The 12,471-nt window shown below is 55.7% G+C and overlaps 2 protein-coding genes across 2 annotated transcripts in view; one reads left to right on the top strand and one right to left on the bottom strand.

Annotated features, from left to right (window-relative positions):
• The window catches only part of LOC105077587 (polyunsaturated fatty acid lipoxygenase ALOX15B-like), an 11,771-nt gene extending 11,269 nt beyond the window's left edge, over positions 1-502 (top strand). Inside the window, exon 7 of the transcript XR_012499376.1 lies at positions 369-502. The gene's annotated coding sequence lies outside the window, so the exon portion shown is untranslated. The remainder of the gene's footprint in view (positions 1-368) is intronic.
• On the bottom strand, positions 5-12,471 carry ALOX12B (arachidonate 12-lipoxygenase, 12R type). Its single transcript, XM_010965939.3, has 15 exons — positions 11,930-12,471; positions 10,667-10,871; positions 7,210-7,291; positions 7,009-7,095; positions 6,773-6,895; positions 6,343-6,446; positions 5,852-6,024; positions 5,474-5,617; positions 4,095-4,298; positions 3,760-3,846; positions 3,269-3,438; positions 2,703-2,824; positions 805-905; positions 431-601; positions 5-251 (listed from the first exon to the last, which is right to left on the bottom strand). The coding sequence occupies exons 1-15, from the start codon at positions 12,074-12,076 to the stop codon at positions 72-74; spliced, it is 2,100 nt and encodes a 699-aa protein (XP_010964241.2). The 5' UTR covers positions 12,077-12,471; the 3' UTR covers positions 5-71.

The following is a 12,471-nucleotide window of genomic DNA, read 5'->3' as shown; positions in this document are numbered from 1 at the left end:
AGGGTTTGTGTTTGAAGTGATTTTATTGGAAAACAGGCGGGCGCAGCAGGGACGAGGTGGGAATGGCAGCACTAGATAGAAATGCTGTTCTCAATCAGCACGGGGTCCAGGTAGTAGTAGGGGATGGGGAGGGACTTGTTGCGCTGGCGGATGTCGTGCGAGATCTGAGCCAGACGTTGGCGGAGGGTCTCTATGCTCCTCCGTGGGACCTCCTCCACGAAGTGGATGTCGGGGAAGTGGCCCAGGGGCCGCTGTGGGCACCGAACCAGGAAGTTGGGACCGAGCGGGCCCCTGCCCCTCCGCCCTTCCCTTTCAGCAGCCTCTCTCTCCTTGCCTCCTGCCTTTGACACCTCCTCTCCCACTGTCAGCCCTCAGCTCCCAGCCTCCTGTCTCTGCTCAGAGTTCCCCGCTCCCCGAGGCCCCATGGCACCTTGTCATCCGGCTCCCTGCTGAGGGTCCAAAGCACCAATAGGACGATGCATGTGGTCTTCACATCCGGCAACGTGTCCATGAAGGTCTCCAGAGTGGTCAGCCCCTTGGCCTGTACTGGTGGGTTCCGCATGGATGATGGGAAGTTGGGCATCCAGGAGGTGTACTCCAACTGGAGGTCGGGGAGAGGAGGGATTCCCCGTCAGAGAGCACCCCAAGACTCTTGGGTTTCGACTGAGATTGGGACTGAAGCTGAGACTCTCGTTGAGACAGATCGGGGCTGGCCTGGGGATTATGCTTGAGGTTGGGTTTGAGTTTGGGGCTGGGACTAAGGTTAGGTCTGGGGCTGGGGAGGGGGCTAGTGAGCACAGGTACCTGCCCCGTGTTGACAGCTGCGTGCTTGGCAGAGCAGGTGTAGATGACAATGGTGACATATCGGATCAGCTCAGGCACAGTTCGCAAGCACGTGGGGAAGCCTGAGGGGCAGGGGAAAGCCCCGGCAGTGTCAGTCTTGCCCTGGTCCTGGCTGGCCAGCAGAAGGCGTGACCAAGCCCAGCTCACCCTGTCCCTCCATCACTCTAACCTGCCACATCTGTGCCCTCATCCTGCCTGCTTGGCCTTCCTGGGGCCACAACCTCACACCCCGTCCTCAATCCAGACCACGAGACTTGGGGAGGGGGTTCAACTGGCCTTGGCCAGATGTCCTTGGGGGCTGCTCCAGGCACCTGCCTGAGGTAGGGCCCTCAGGTCTCTCCTCCAGCTCCCTTAAGGGGGCCTCTCTGGTCCCAGGCCTCAGCTGGGGAAAGGCTTTAAAAATCCTGGCTTTCCCCATCCTGACTCAGTACAGCCCCCCCCCCCCACCCACTGCCCTCCTTTCTTTTGAGACTGCACTCATGTCAGGTGGATTTCTCAGCAGCTGATACTTGGTCTCACACCTAACTAAGCTACTTGCTTCTCTTTGCTGTGTCCCACCTGAGCAGCTAGCCCTGGTTGCCATGGTAACCCCAGGTTCCAAAAGCCAACACATTCAAACCAGACCCATCATCTTCCTCCCAAAACTGCTCCTCCGTCTAGGCCCTCAGTTCAAGAAATGACACACACCATCCACCCAGCTGCAAAAACCTGAAACCTAGGAGTCACCCTTGGCCCTCCTCCCCTCACTTAGCCCCCACCAGTCCCCAAGTCCTGTCATTTCTGTCTCTCAATTAGCCCAGGAATTCCCTTCTTCCCACCACCCTCACCCAGATCAGCTCCCTATCACCTCCCTCCGGGGCACCACAGCAGCTTCCCAAACTGTCTTCCAACTGCCATTGCAGCCTGATATTCTAACTTACAGATCTCATCTCCAACACTCCTCGCTAGCTTCCTCTGGACTCGGAGTAATTCCAAACTCCTCCACCAGGCTGTGCACCCAGCCTCTGCTCCTGGCTCCAGCTTTATCCCACCGGAGCCTGCCGACTCCTAGCCTAAAGCCCAGCTTCAGGGACCTGTAAGCAGTCCCAGAACTCACTACACTCACTTGGGCTTTCGGGCGTTTCCACCTGCTGCTCCCACCTAGAACTTTCCAACCCCATCTCCCAGCTGACCTCCCATCCTGCAGATCTTAGCTAGATGTTAGCCGTGGTGTCAGACCTCAGCTAGATCTTAGCCTGCTGCTACTCACTCCCACTCCCTACCCGCCAGCCCTCCCTGTGCCCCCTCCCCGGCTTCCCCACAAACTGCACCAATCCTGCTATAGTGTGACTGCCTGTTGATGGTGAGCGGACCTCCCGCACAGACTGATCAACCTGAAGGCAGTGCCTTCACCAGCTCCTTCCCTTTAGTCTCCCCCATAACCAGTACAGTGTTTGTCACATCACAGTTGCTCACTGAATATTTGTTGAGTGAGTACCCAAGTGGCATGTCCTCAAGATGCTCTCTCTGCCCCTCTCCTGGAGCCCACCAGCTCCCCACAGCTCCCCTGCCTCCAGTACACGTGGCCCTTTCCTGTTTGAGCTCATGCCCCACTTCTTAGCCCACAAAGGTTTGTTTCCGAGATGGGGGACTGGGATGACCCACAGCCCTTGAGCTCAGACCAATGGCCAGGCATGCTTTCTTCCCCAACCTCTCCGAGATATCCCTGCTCAAGGGTCCAGGGAAGAACCCTGTCCAAATCCTACAGCCGTAATTTGGCCTCCTTCAGCCCACAGTGAGACTTGCTCCAGTCCAGCTTGGGAGGGCCTACCTCACAAGCCCCAGGTCCCTGCTGGGTGCCCAGGCGCCCAGGTCCATACCTGAGCTCTCACGTCCTAGTAGGCACTCCTTAAATATCTCCTGCACCCAGGACTGCAATTCTGGGTCACCCTCCACGGCTGCATCACATGGGTAATAGTAGGTGATGATCTCTGTCACATACCTGACCAGGGGACAGGGCCTCAGTTTGAACCCTTCCCCGTCCTCCCCCATCATGCTTCTCCCACCTCCCGCAGGATGCCCCAACCTTGGCTGACCCAGAGCAGCCCCAGGCCTGTGAGTAGGCAGAGGTGGGGAGGGTGGCTTGGTAAGATCAGAAGATACTCAGAGCACTCCTAATGAGGGTCAAGTGAGGTCCACAGGCAGCACAGAGCCCACACAGGGTCTGGCCGGCCGAGGACTGGGGCCAAAGCAATAAAGGGGTTCACCAGGGCTCCCTAGGCCCCACCCAGAGTATGAGCACACATGTGACCAACACAGACTCCAGAACTTATCCCCAAGACCAAGCCCCTGGATGGCACCCCTGGTCCTTAAAAGCTCCCCAGGCCCCCATCCAACATCCCAGGGTGTCCACTCTGAGTACCACCCTCTGCTGCCCTGACCTCACCTCTCCAGCGCATCCCACACTGCCAAGCTGTCATCACGGTAATAATATCCTGGCAGGTCCTGAACCCCACGTTTCACAAAGTCGTTGGGGAGGTAGAGGTTGTCGTAGGTGATCTCTGACAGGGCCCGCACCATCACCTCCGCAAAGCCAGGCAGCCCCAGGGACATGCTCTGTTAGGGACGAGGCAGACACTAGAGCAATGGGGTCCCTGAAAGTCCTCCCCTCTGAGCATCACTCCCCTTTCACACAGTCTAGTAAGTGCTTCTCGGATCCCCATCCAGCTTCCCCCACCCCAGGACTTCTCACAATCCAGGCCAACACACCCAGCCCCCGCCTCTGCACCCTTGTAGATACAGCCTCCGCCTTAACTGGTCCCCTCCCTCCGTGCCCAGTCATGATCTAAAGACAAGTGGGAAATCCTGCTTTTAGTCTAACTGCAAAGGCCAGAAGGAAAGCACGTGTCTTGCCGGGGTGGGAGGCAGAAGTCTTACCCTGGCGGAGATCCCCCCCTCATTAATGAGGACAGCCCGCCCGATGCTGTTGATCTGGATGGTGAACCGGGTGTGGGGGATGAGGAGCTGTGAGGAGAGCAAGGAGGGTTAGGAGAGAGGACTGAAGTCATCCCCCCAAGAACGTCAGCACCCCCATTTCTGCAACATCAGACCCCCTGACTTTGGGAAGTCCCCACCCCAAGCTCTCTCTTGTGGGTCCCCAGGTGCCTCTCCAAGTCTAACTGAAGTCCTTCTGACTGCTGAGCGAGCCAGGTGACTTTCTGAGGTGGGGTGAGAGTGATGTTTCACAGAGGCCCCTTCACCCAAGCCCTTACCTTGTAGAGGGGATGGCACATGGGGAGCTGCCTCAGCACGGCCAGGCTGAAGGCCTCAGCGATGAGGTGGGTCTCCAGCAGATGGGAAATGGCCTCGTGGCTGTAGAACTCGGCATAGCGCACCCACGTCTTGGCCAGCAGCCAGTCCCATTCGGAGTCGCTGGGCAGGAAGATGGGGCAATTGGGCCCAGGGGTCTGGCTGAGCTGCGGGTGGGGAAAGAGAAAGGTTTATGTTAGAGCAGAGACCCACATCCACAACAAGGGCCCTCACTACAAGAGGGAAGCAGAGGGGAGTCCAGGAGGTAAAAACTCCACCCCCTACACTCCAGTCCCTCTGGTCCTCTGAGCACACCAGGGCCTTTCCTCCCTCCTTAGATTTGCTCTTGCTCTTCCCTCTGCCTGTAGTACCTTCTCCCTCTTTCTCTACCTGATAGCTCCCACTCATTCTCAAGAATCAGCTCAAAAGCTGCCTCCTCTGAGAAGACTTCCTTATCTCAACTCCATGGCTGCCATATTCAGCTGTGCAGGTTGTGCACTGCACAAGGGTACCTAGCCCCCTGGGGTTAGGGGGTCACTGAAATCTAGTCTACACTGTTCCTAATGAGCTAGGAGCATTACAGCTTGGCTGATCCCCCCTAGAGGGGTGCCTTTGTCTAATTTATGCGTGATCCTGATGGAGACCTTTGGGAAGTAAGCACCTTGGATTCCTTTCCTGCCAGACCAGACTGTCAAGGCAGTGGCTAAGACTGATTAGTACAGCTTTTCTAGCAGAGGCCTGGCCCACAAGGGGCATTGTTTTATCAAGTGGTTGGATGAATGGAGTCAAAGAAACAAGCTTGAGCCAGCAAGCGCATTCCCATCTGGTTATTTGTACGCATATAGACACAGCACACACACTCTACCCACTGGGGCTTACACATGAGTGCACTCACAGGGACCCAACTTCATGCATGGGCATAAAGCACACAGCAGCAGCACACAGATATGTAGGGACACGCAGGGTCTCAGCCCAGTACTTACAGCCAGGACCATACACCAGGCCCACCACTAGCTACACACCCAGAAACAGACATATGTAAACATAGGTGTATTCTCAGATGCACACACAGGGATACACACTCACATGGGCACACATACTTACACACAGATGTGCAACTCACAGAAGCACAGTCCTTCACAAACAGGTAGGTGCACACACAGGTTTACGTGCACATACACACACAGGCTGACCCACTGACTATACACTCACACAGATAGGGGTATACAAGTACAGACCAGGCCCCCAGAGTCACACAAGTACACACACATATTCATGCACACACTGAGGCTCACCCACTGGCAACACTCACACAGCCACCCTAGGCCTGCACCCCAGGCACCTGGATGGCGATGGGCATCAGTTTCCCTTCCGGGCCAAAGTGCAGCAGGCACAGAGGGGCGCAGTGGTGCTGCTTCCGGCCGTTGAGCTCAATGGTGGGGATGCCCTCCAAGATGCGATAGTCTGCCAGGTAAATGTTTCCCTTCTGGAGGGAAGCCATGATGGGTGGGCAGATAGGCACCAGCACGCGGTACCCATGACCCACACCTTGGATGCAGGGTGCCCTGGCCCCCTGGTGCCGAGGTTGCCCAGGACCCAAGCTGGGGATGCTGGAGGTGGGGAGGGGGGACTCTGCAGGGCGCCTAGGTGGGGAGAGCCGGCGATGCGGGGTTGGAGGGGGGAGGCAGACAGTGGGGGTCAACGCAGGAGCAGGCCCCACCTCCAGCTCCGTTTGTAGGCACGTTCCCTCGCCCAGAAACAGGGCCACCATGTCGTCTGTAACGGGAAACTTGTCTGGGATCCTCGTGCAGCGGCAGAGCAGGCCTGGGTTGATGCCATTGAGGTACTGATACCCAAAGAAACTGTCCTCTGCCCAGTGCTCGGCCACGTACTCTGGGGGGACAGGGTAGGGGAGTCAAGACGCGACCCGGTCCCCCTTAGGACAGAGGAAGGCAATGGACAATCCGAAAAGACTCGGGGAGGAAAACGACGTCCCCAGCCTCCAGTTGGGCAGCCGGAGGGGCCTAAGGCGACATTTCCCAAGGAACCGCCAGAGGGCGCGCCGCCTGAGCGAATTCCTGCTCCAGGTTCGCTACGCAGCTCCCATTCCACTGCCCGCGGTGGAGTCCTGCCTCCTGCACGCGTCTCGAGTACCTCTGCCAGAGATCGCTCTGCTCCCCCGTGTTTGATTCAGGATGTCCCACCCCATACCGGAGATGATAGACTTCTGGGCAGGGAAAATTTTCTTAATGTCCTTCAGTCTCTTCCACGACTGTTTGCAGTCCAACAGGCCGCGGAATTTGAATGCCACTGCCCTAGAATATGGGATTCCAGGGGGAGGCCATCAGAGAGGCTGTCAGGTGCCCTCTGGAACGGAGACAGGGCTGCCCCACTCCACACCACCCCCCAGAGCCTCTGGGTCTCTGAGTCTGGGGAGTCTCAGGGTCTCCCGGTTGCACAGCCCAAAGCTTTTCTACGCCTAGGTCTCTGAATGTCAACTCTCAGGTTCCCTATGCCTGTCTTTTCAGCTCCCTCTGCCCTTCTGGCTATTCTGACCTCCAGGGCTGTGGTGGAGGCAGGCATGGTGGATGGGGCAGTCTTTACAGGAGGCCTCATCCCCACCCCTCACACACACACTCACATGGGTCCCAGGCGGAAAAAGAAGGAGGCCGTCTTGATGAAGGAGTAGCGGAGATTTAAGTTCAGGAACCTGATGGCCTTAAAGTTGATGAGAATCGGGAATCCTGGGATGTAGCCATTCCACCTGTGGGGAGGAGTGCTGGACTGGGGCCAGGCATCTGGGGTCCAGGGAGCGGCGAGAGGCCAGGGCCTACGTGTCAGCCCTGGGAGGGACCCTTGGGCAGCCACGGGTCTTACTCAGGTCGGTTGGGGTTTTGCCGGACAGGAGGGCGATAACTGGGGATGTCCACATAGTTGGGCAGGCCAGGAAAGAAGACCCTCCAGCTGCAAAGAGAAGCTGAGATGGTGGGCCCTACCACACACAGCATCCCTGGGCACAGCGGGCACAGCCATCACTGGCCACCTGACTTCCCACAGCCCCTGCCGCCCTGCCCTCACTGGTAGAAGTCCTGTTTGGCTCTGAGCTCCTCCTTTCGGTGCTCCAGAAGGGTTGGAAGCGTGTCATCTGCTGTTGTCTTTCCTGTAGGGAAACCAACAAGGAAGCTCAAGGTCTGACCCCAGCCCCTTCCTGCCCCTGCCTACTTCCAGGATCAGAATTCAGGTTCTGCCCCCAAGGTCAGCTCTTGGGGGCCCAAGTCCAAGGATGGGGAAGGCTTATCCTGGGAGAGAGAGGGTGTGTCTCCTCCCCAAAACTCAGGTGAAACGGTCATGGGCCACCCTTCTCCCCATCGCTTTACCCTTTAAGGGGTGCTCTGCTGCTGCAGGGAAGTCTCTCTTCTAGACCCACTGAAACATGAATACCTAACAGTTTTTTTTAGCCCTTACTAAGTACCAGGCACGTTCTAAACACTTTCCTTATGTCAATAATCCAATCTACACAAGAACAACATGATGAGGCAGGTGGCTATTACTGTAGGCTGGCAATCCCATCTCCACAATTCCGAAATCCAAAATAATCCAGAATCAAGTCTGTTTTTTTCACAAGGTAGGCACAAATTGCTTGGCTGAGAAAACCTGCTCTAAATTTGCCTGAGCTATGTACAGTCTTTATTCAACTCACTTGATAAAACTATTTAGAATTTTTGCTGCAAAAATATTAGTATATTTGATTAGGGAGTGACCTGATGGATGTACTACATAATATTTGGAATATATGGTGTGTGTGTATATAGAATATATTCATATATGGAGGTGCATGTCTATATATCCATACAGGAGGCTCCCCTCCCATCCACGGTTTCATTTTCTCCAGTTTCAGTTCCCTGCAGTCAACCTTGGTCCAAAAATATTAAATAGAAAATTCCAGAAATAAATAATTCATAAGTGTTGAACTGCGTGCCGTTCTGAATAGTGATGAAATCTCATGTCCTCCCTCTCCATCCAGTCTGGGATGTTAATTATCCCTTTGTCCATCGTATGCACACTGTTATCAGCTGCCCACCTATTAGCATAGGGAAAAAACATAGTACGTATGGGGTTCGGTACTACCTGCGACTTCAGACATCCACTGAGGGTCTTGGAACGTATCTCCCAAAGATGGGGGGAACTACTGTATATATTTCTGTTGGAGGAGGTCATTGAGAGTACATGACCCCTGGCTGACCCTATAGCTGGACACAGGCAATCAGAGGCTCCTCACCCCTCCCCTGTCCTTGGAATGTACATTCTGACCACTGTCCCCACAGTGGGGCCCGTTTTCAAGGATGCAGCCTTGAGAGAGCACTGTGTTGTTGAGACCTTTTGGACAGTATATGGACTGAAGCCAGTTAAGGTGGCTGTATAAATTTTTAAGATTCTGGTGGGCAAGTGCAGAGATCTACTCATCTGTGGCCTTACACTCAAGGCAACCTTGTAAGTAACTTCCCTTGCTTACTTAACCTGTCATTAACCAATCTGGGATAGTCTGCCTCTTTCTTCATTCTCTCCTTGCCATCTGTGTAGAGGAGCCAGTCTAGGAACCATCAATTTCATATATTTACATTATATGTGTGGGTGTGTCTGTCTTCTAAATGAAATGTGAATTCCGAAACACCTCTGGCCCCAGCAGTTTCAGCAAAGGGACTATATGGTTGTGCTCATTTTCCAAAGAGGAAACAGTATTAAATAGAAAACGGTGCGCTGGGACTTGAACCCAGGCAGTCTGCTTCCAATCACTCACCTACCACCCACTAACAACCACCAACATTTTCCGCCTTTTTAACCCTCCTTACAGAGGTTCTCTTACTGGCTTTTCACATCAGCCCTATGAAGTAGGTTCTGCTGTTAGCCCAGTTTTACAGACAGGGACACTGAGGCTTAGAAGAATTTGGAAATGTGCCCAGATATCTAGGAAGTGGTGAAGCTGACGTTCAGATCCAGGCCTGTCTTTCTCCAGCATCCTGGCAGGTCGTTGCAGTCTGGCATGTCCCTGTCACTGCAGCCCCATCACTCTCCTTCACGGCCCCGTCTGCCACTTTCCTCCTTCATCTGACTCAGCTCATGTTGTGCCTGGGATGAACACGGTCCCGTGGAATCATGCGACCCACAGACCCAGCTGGGCCTCATCCCAGGTTGGGAGCCTCACTCCTTGATGGGCCCAGCAGGTGATTCAAGTCTCCCTGACCGGGTATTGCATGGCAGCTGCCCCACCCAACCCTATTCCTGCCTGGCTTCCCAGCGTCACCCTGCCTGTCCCCTGTGTCCATGCCACTCAGATCTATCACTGTGGGAAGAAGCTGTGAAGCCCCGTGAAACCCCCTCCTTGGCCTCCCTAACCTCCACCAAGCCTGCCTCCCTCTTGCCTGCCTCTCCTTTCCCCAGCTCAGGCCCCATCCCCATCTCCCAGAGAAAGGCTCTTGCCACAGGGATATGAGAGATGGACGAGGGGTGGTCAGCCTCTGGGAGGAGGAGCTCGTGGCTCCCTCGGCTCCCTCAGCCCTGCCTCCCCTCCCATCCACTCAAGGGAGGCCAGAAGAAGCGTGGCTGGTAGAGCCAGGGGCAAAAAGACAACAAGCCTGCAGTCCCCTTGGAGCAGCCACACATTAGCAAGCTGATCCAAGCCCACCAGACAAGGGCCCTGGCAGGGGCAGAGCTGGGCCCTCAAGTCCCGTCCCTCTTCCATAGCAGCATCCGAATGGTGGGGAAAACAGCTGGGCAGCCCTGATCGGCCACCTCGGAAAACCCCAACAGCCTGGACAGGTAACAGGGCCTCAGCCTGGATGGTGATGGGGCCTTACTGGATTAAGGGGGGCATTTTGGAGTGACAGTGAGTCCTGTTAGAGAAATAAGGTGTCCTTTTGGGGTGATTGGAAGTCCTTTGGAGCAATAGAACATCCCATCGGTCTAAAAACTGCTCAGTTAGTAAATCAGGGAGTCATGATTCGGTACAAGTCCTCCTGTTATAAAGCCGCAGAGAACTGTTGAACCAACAGGGCTTCTTAATGAAGTAACAAGGCAGCAGATGGAGTAATGGGCCATCCTATTAGAAGAACAAGGCATCATGCTGTAGTAACAGAACCCTGCTGGAGTCACCAGGAGATTTTTTTTGAGGAGCAGGACATGCTGTTTGGCAGAAATAGGGCATCCTAGCAGAGTCCTGCGGTCTTTTGAGAGGAGCCAGGCATCCTGTGGGCGTTGAGGGAACTCTAGAGGTAATGGAGAGCCCACTCTGGGAACGCATTCTGTGACCAAACCCTGGGGTATTGAGAGTGGCCCCAAGCCTCATTCACCTCCACTCCTCCAGGCTGCAGCCCCCAGCCGGGCCCAGAGGGTGGTGTGTGAGAGCGGCAGGTGTTCCTGAGAGTCCGTGGGGGGCTGCCTGGCAATTGGCTGGCTGGCTGGTTGGGAGGCGGGGGTGGCCATGCTGGGGTGACCAGGCCGGAGCAAGGGGCTTAATAGTACGGGATGGGGTACCTGCCTGTAGCCTCCCGGAGCACCAGGGTCTCGTAGCCATCCAACCACTGGTAGGCAGGGAAGTGGTAGATGCGGCCACCGGGCGCACAGATCTGCACGTAGTTGCAGAACCAGGACTTCTTGGGGAAGAAGATGTAGCGTTCCTTGTACAGGCGGATGATAATGAGCTCCCCCAGGTCCTGCTGGCACCGGACTGTGTACTCGTCCACCTGGGAAGGGCACAGAGCCAGCTCAGCGGCCAGGCCTCCTACCAGTCTGGCCCTTCCCCCGGGCCCCACTCATGCTTGGAGAAGCTCATCTCCCTGAATTGGGGTGACCTGATCGTTGGGCTCTCCCCCAACCCCTCCAATCTGCCTGACTCCTGCTGGGGCCATCTACCCAGCCCCTCCCTCTCTCCACCCCCAGCTCCTGAGATCCCCTCCTTCCACCCTCTTCTCCTCAACCTCCCGAGGCTGCAGGAGCTATGTGGGCCCCCAGGGGCTAGTATACAAAGGGGTCCAAGTGGGATCCAGGGCCCCTCAAAACCCCTATAGCCTTAGAGTGGGCAGCACTGGTCCAGCCAACCCCTTTATCTCCCACTTATCAATGAAGATGTGAAAATTCAGAAATGGCCACATAGATAAAGTGACCTATTAAAGTCACTTTATCTATGTGGAGCTGACTCAAAGTCAGCTGAGGGCCTAGCAAAGGGAGCTTCCCATCATAGAGCAGGCAGGTCACCACTGGACGGGCTGGTCTGATGCCATGTAAGTCACAGAGAATCCAGTGTGTATTGAAGCCAGTTACACTGCAGCTTGATTTAGGAAGGGTGAGTAAGAATGGGAGAGAGAGGGATGAGAGAGAGGGGGAGAGAGAAAATGGGAAAGGGATGAGGGAAGAAAGAGTGGGAAATGGCTGGGAATGATGGATGGCGAGATAAAGGGGGTTGGAGAGGGTTGAGGATGAGGGTTGTGGGATGAATGATGACAGAGAGGAACAGGGATAAGGGGTCAAGAAAGAAGGAAGAGGCGAGAAAGAGGAAGGGACAGGGATGAGGAAAGACCCAAAAGGGCTGAGAGGTGACAGACCAGGGGAGTAGGAGACTGGGAATCATGTCTGGGGCCAGGGACATCCCAGCCACCCTTGGAGCCCCGCTGATTTCAGACCTCTCTCAGAGCTCCCCTGGCTCCCTCCCTGCATGCCTCCATCCCACCCCATGCTCCAAAGACTCAGATACATACACATCCATGTACGCACATCACACGCACACACTCCCACACACACTCACCGCACCAGTTGCAAAGTCTCTCCCAAAGTGGTTCAGTAGCTTCTTATGGCTTTCTCCTTGGGTCCCCACGATGGTCAGAGAGATGGAGTCCGTGGTTCCCGACAAGGCTTCGGTACCTGTGGCCACCTTGACTTTGTATGTGGCCATGGCTGCTCTTCAGTAGGCAGGAAGGGGGCTCAATCGCAGACACTGTGAGGGTGGGAGGGGCCGGCGGGATGCCGCACAGGGCCCAAGCCAGGCAAGGGAAATCAGACCGAGGGAGGAATGGAAAGTCCAGCCTCCCGAGGTGGAGGCTAAGCAGGGACCCAGAGCCTGGAGAAGCCACTGCCCTTGATGCACAGGACCAGGATGGGGGCACAGGACGGGAGCCCAGCAGGCTGGGGTAGGGCCGTGCTCCTGGCCCGTGAGCTGGTGGTGTCTGGGCTGTGAGCCCTCTGGGAGCTGATAGAGAGGAACAACAGGCAAGGCACTGGGCCTACCTCCAAGAGGGCGGGTGGAAGATGACTTGGTTGAAAGAGGCTTCAGGGCTGAGGAGCCAGTCC

Source organism: Camelus bactrianus, chromosome 16, assembly GCF_048773025.1.
Source record: "Camelus bactrianus isolate YW-2024 breed Bactrian camel chromosome 16, ASM4877302v1, whole genome shotgun sequence".
NCBI lineage: Eukaryota > Metazoa > Chordata > Mammalia > Artiodactyla > Camelidae > Camelus > Camelus bactrianus.
This window is presented reverse-complemented; position numbering and strand designations above follow the sequence as displayed.

Coding starts and splice junctions, on each gene's coding strand:
- ALOX12B (XM_010965939.3), bottom strand. CDS start 12,076: ATGGCCACATACAAAGTCAAGGTGGCCACAGGTACCGAAGCCTTGTCG. Junction 3,847..4,094: donor TGTGCCATCCCCTCTACAAG/GTAAGGGCTTGG, acceptor CTCTCCTCACAG/CTCCTCATCCCCCACACCCG. Junction 252..430: donor GCAGGGAGCCGGATGACAAG/GTGCCATGGGGC, acceptor CGGTGCCCACAG/CGGCCCCTGGGCCACTTCCC.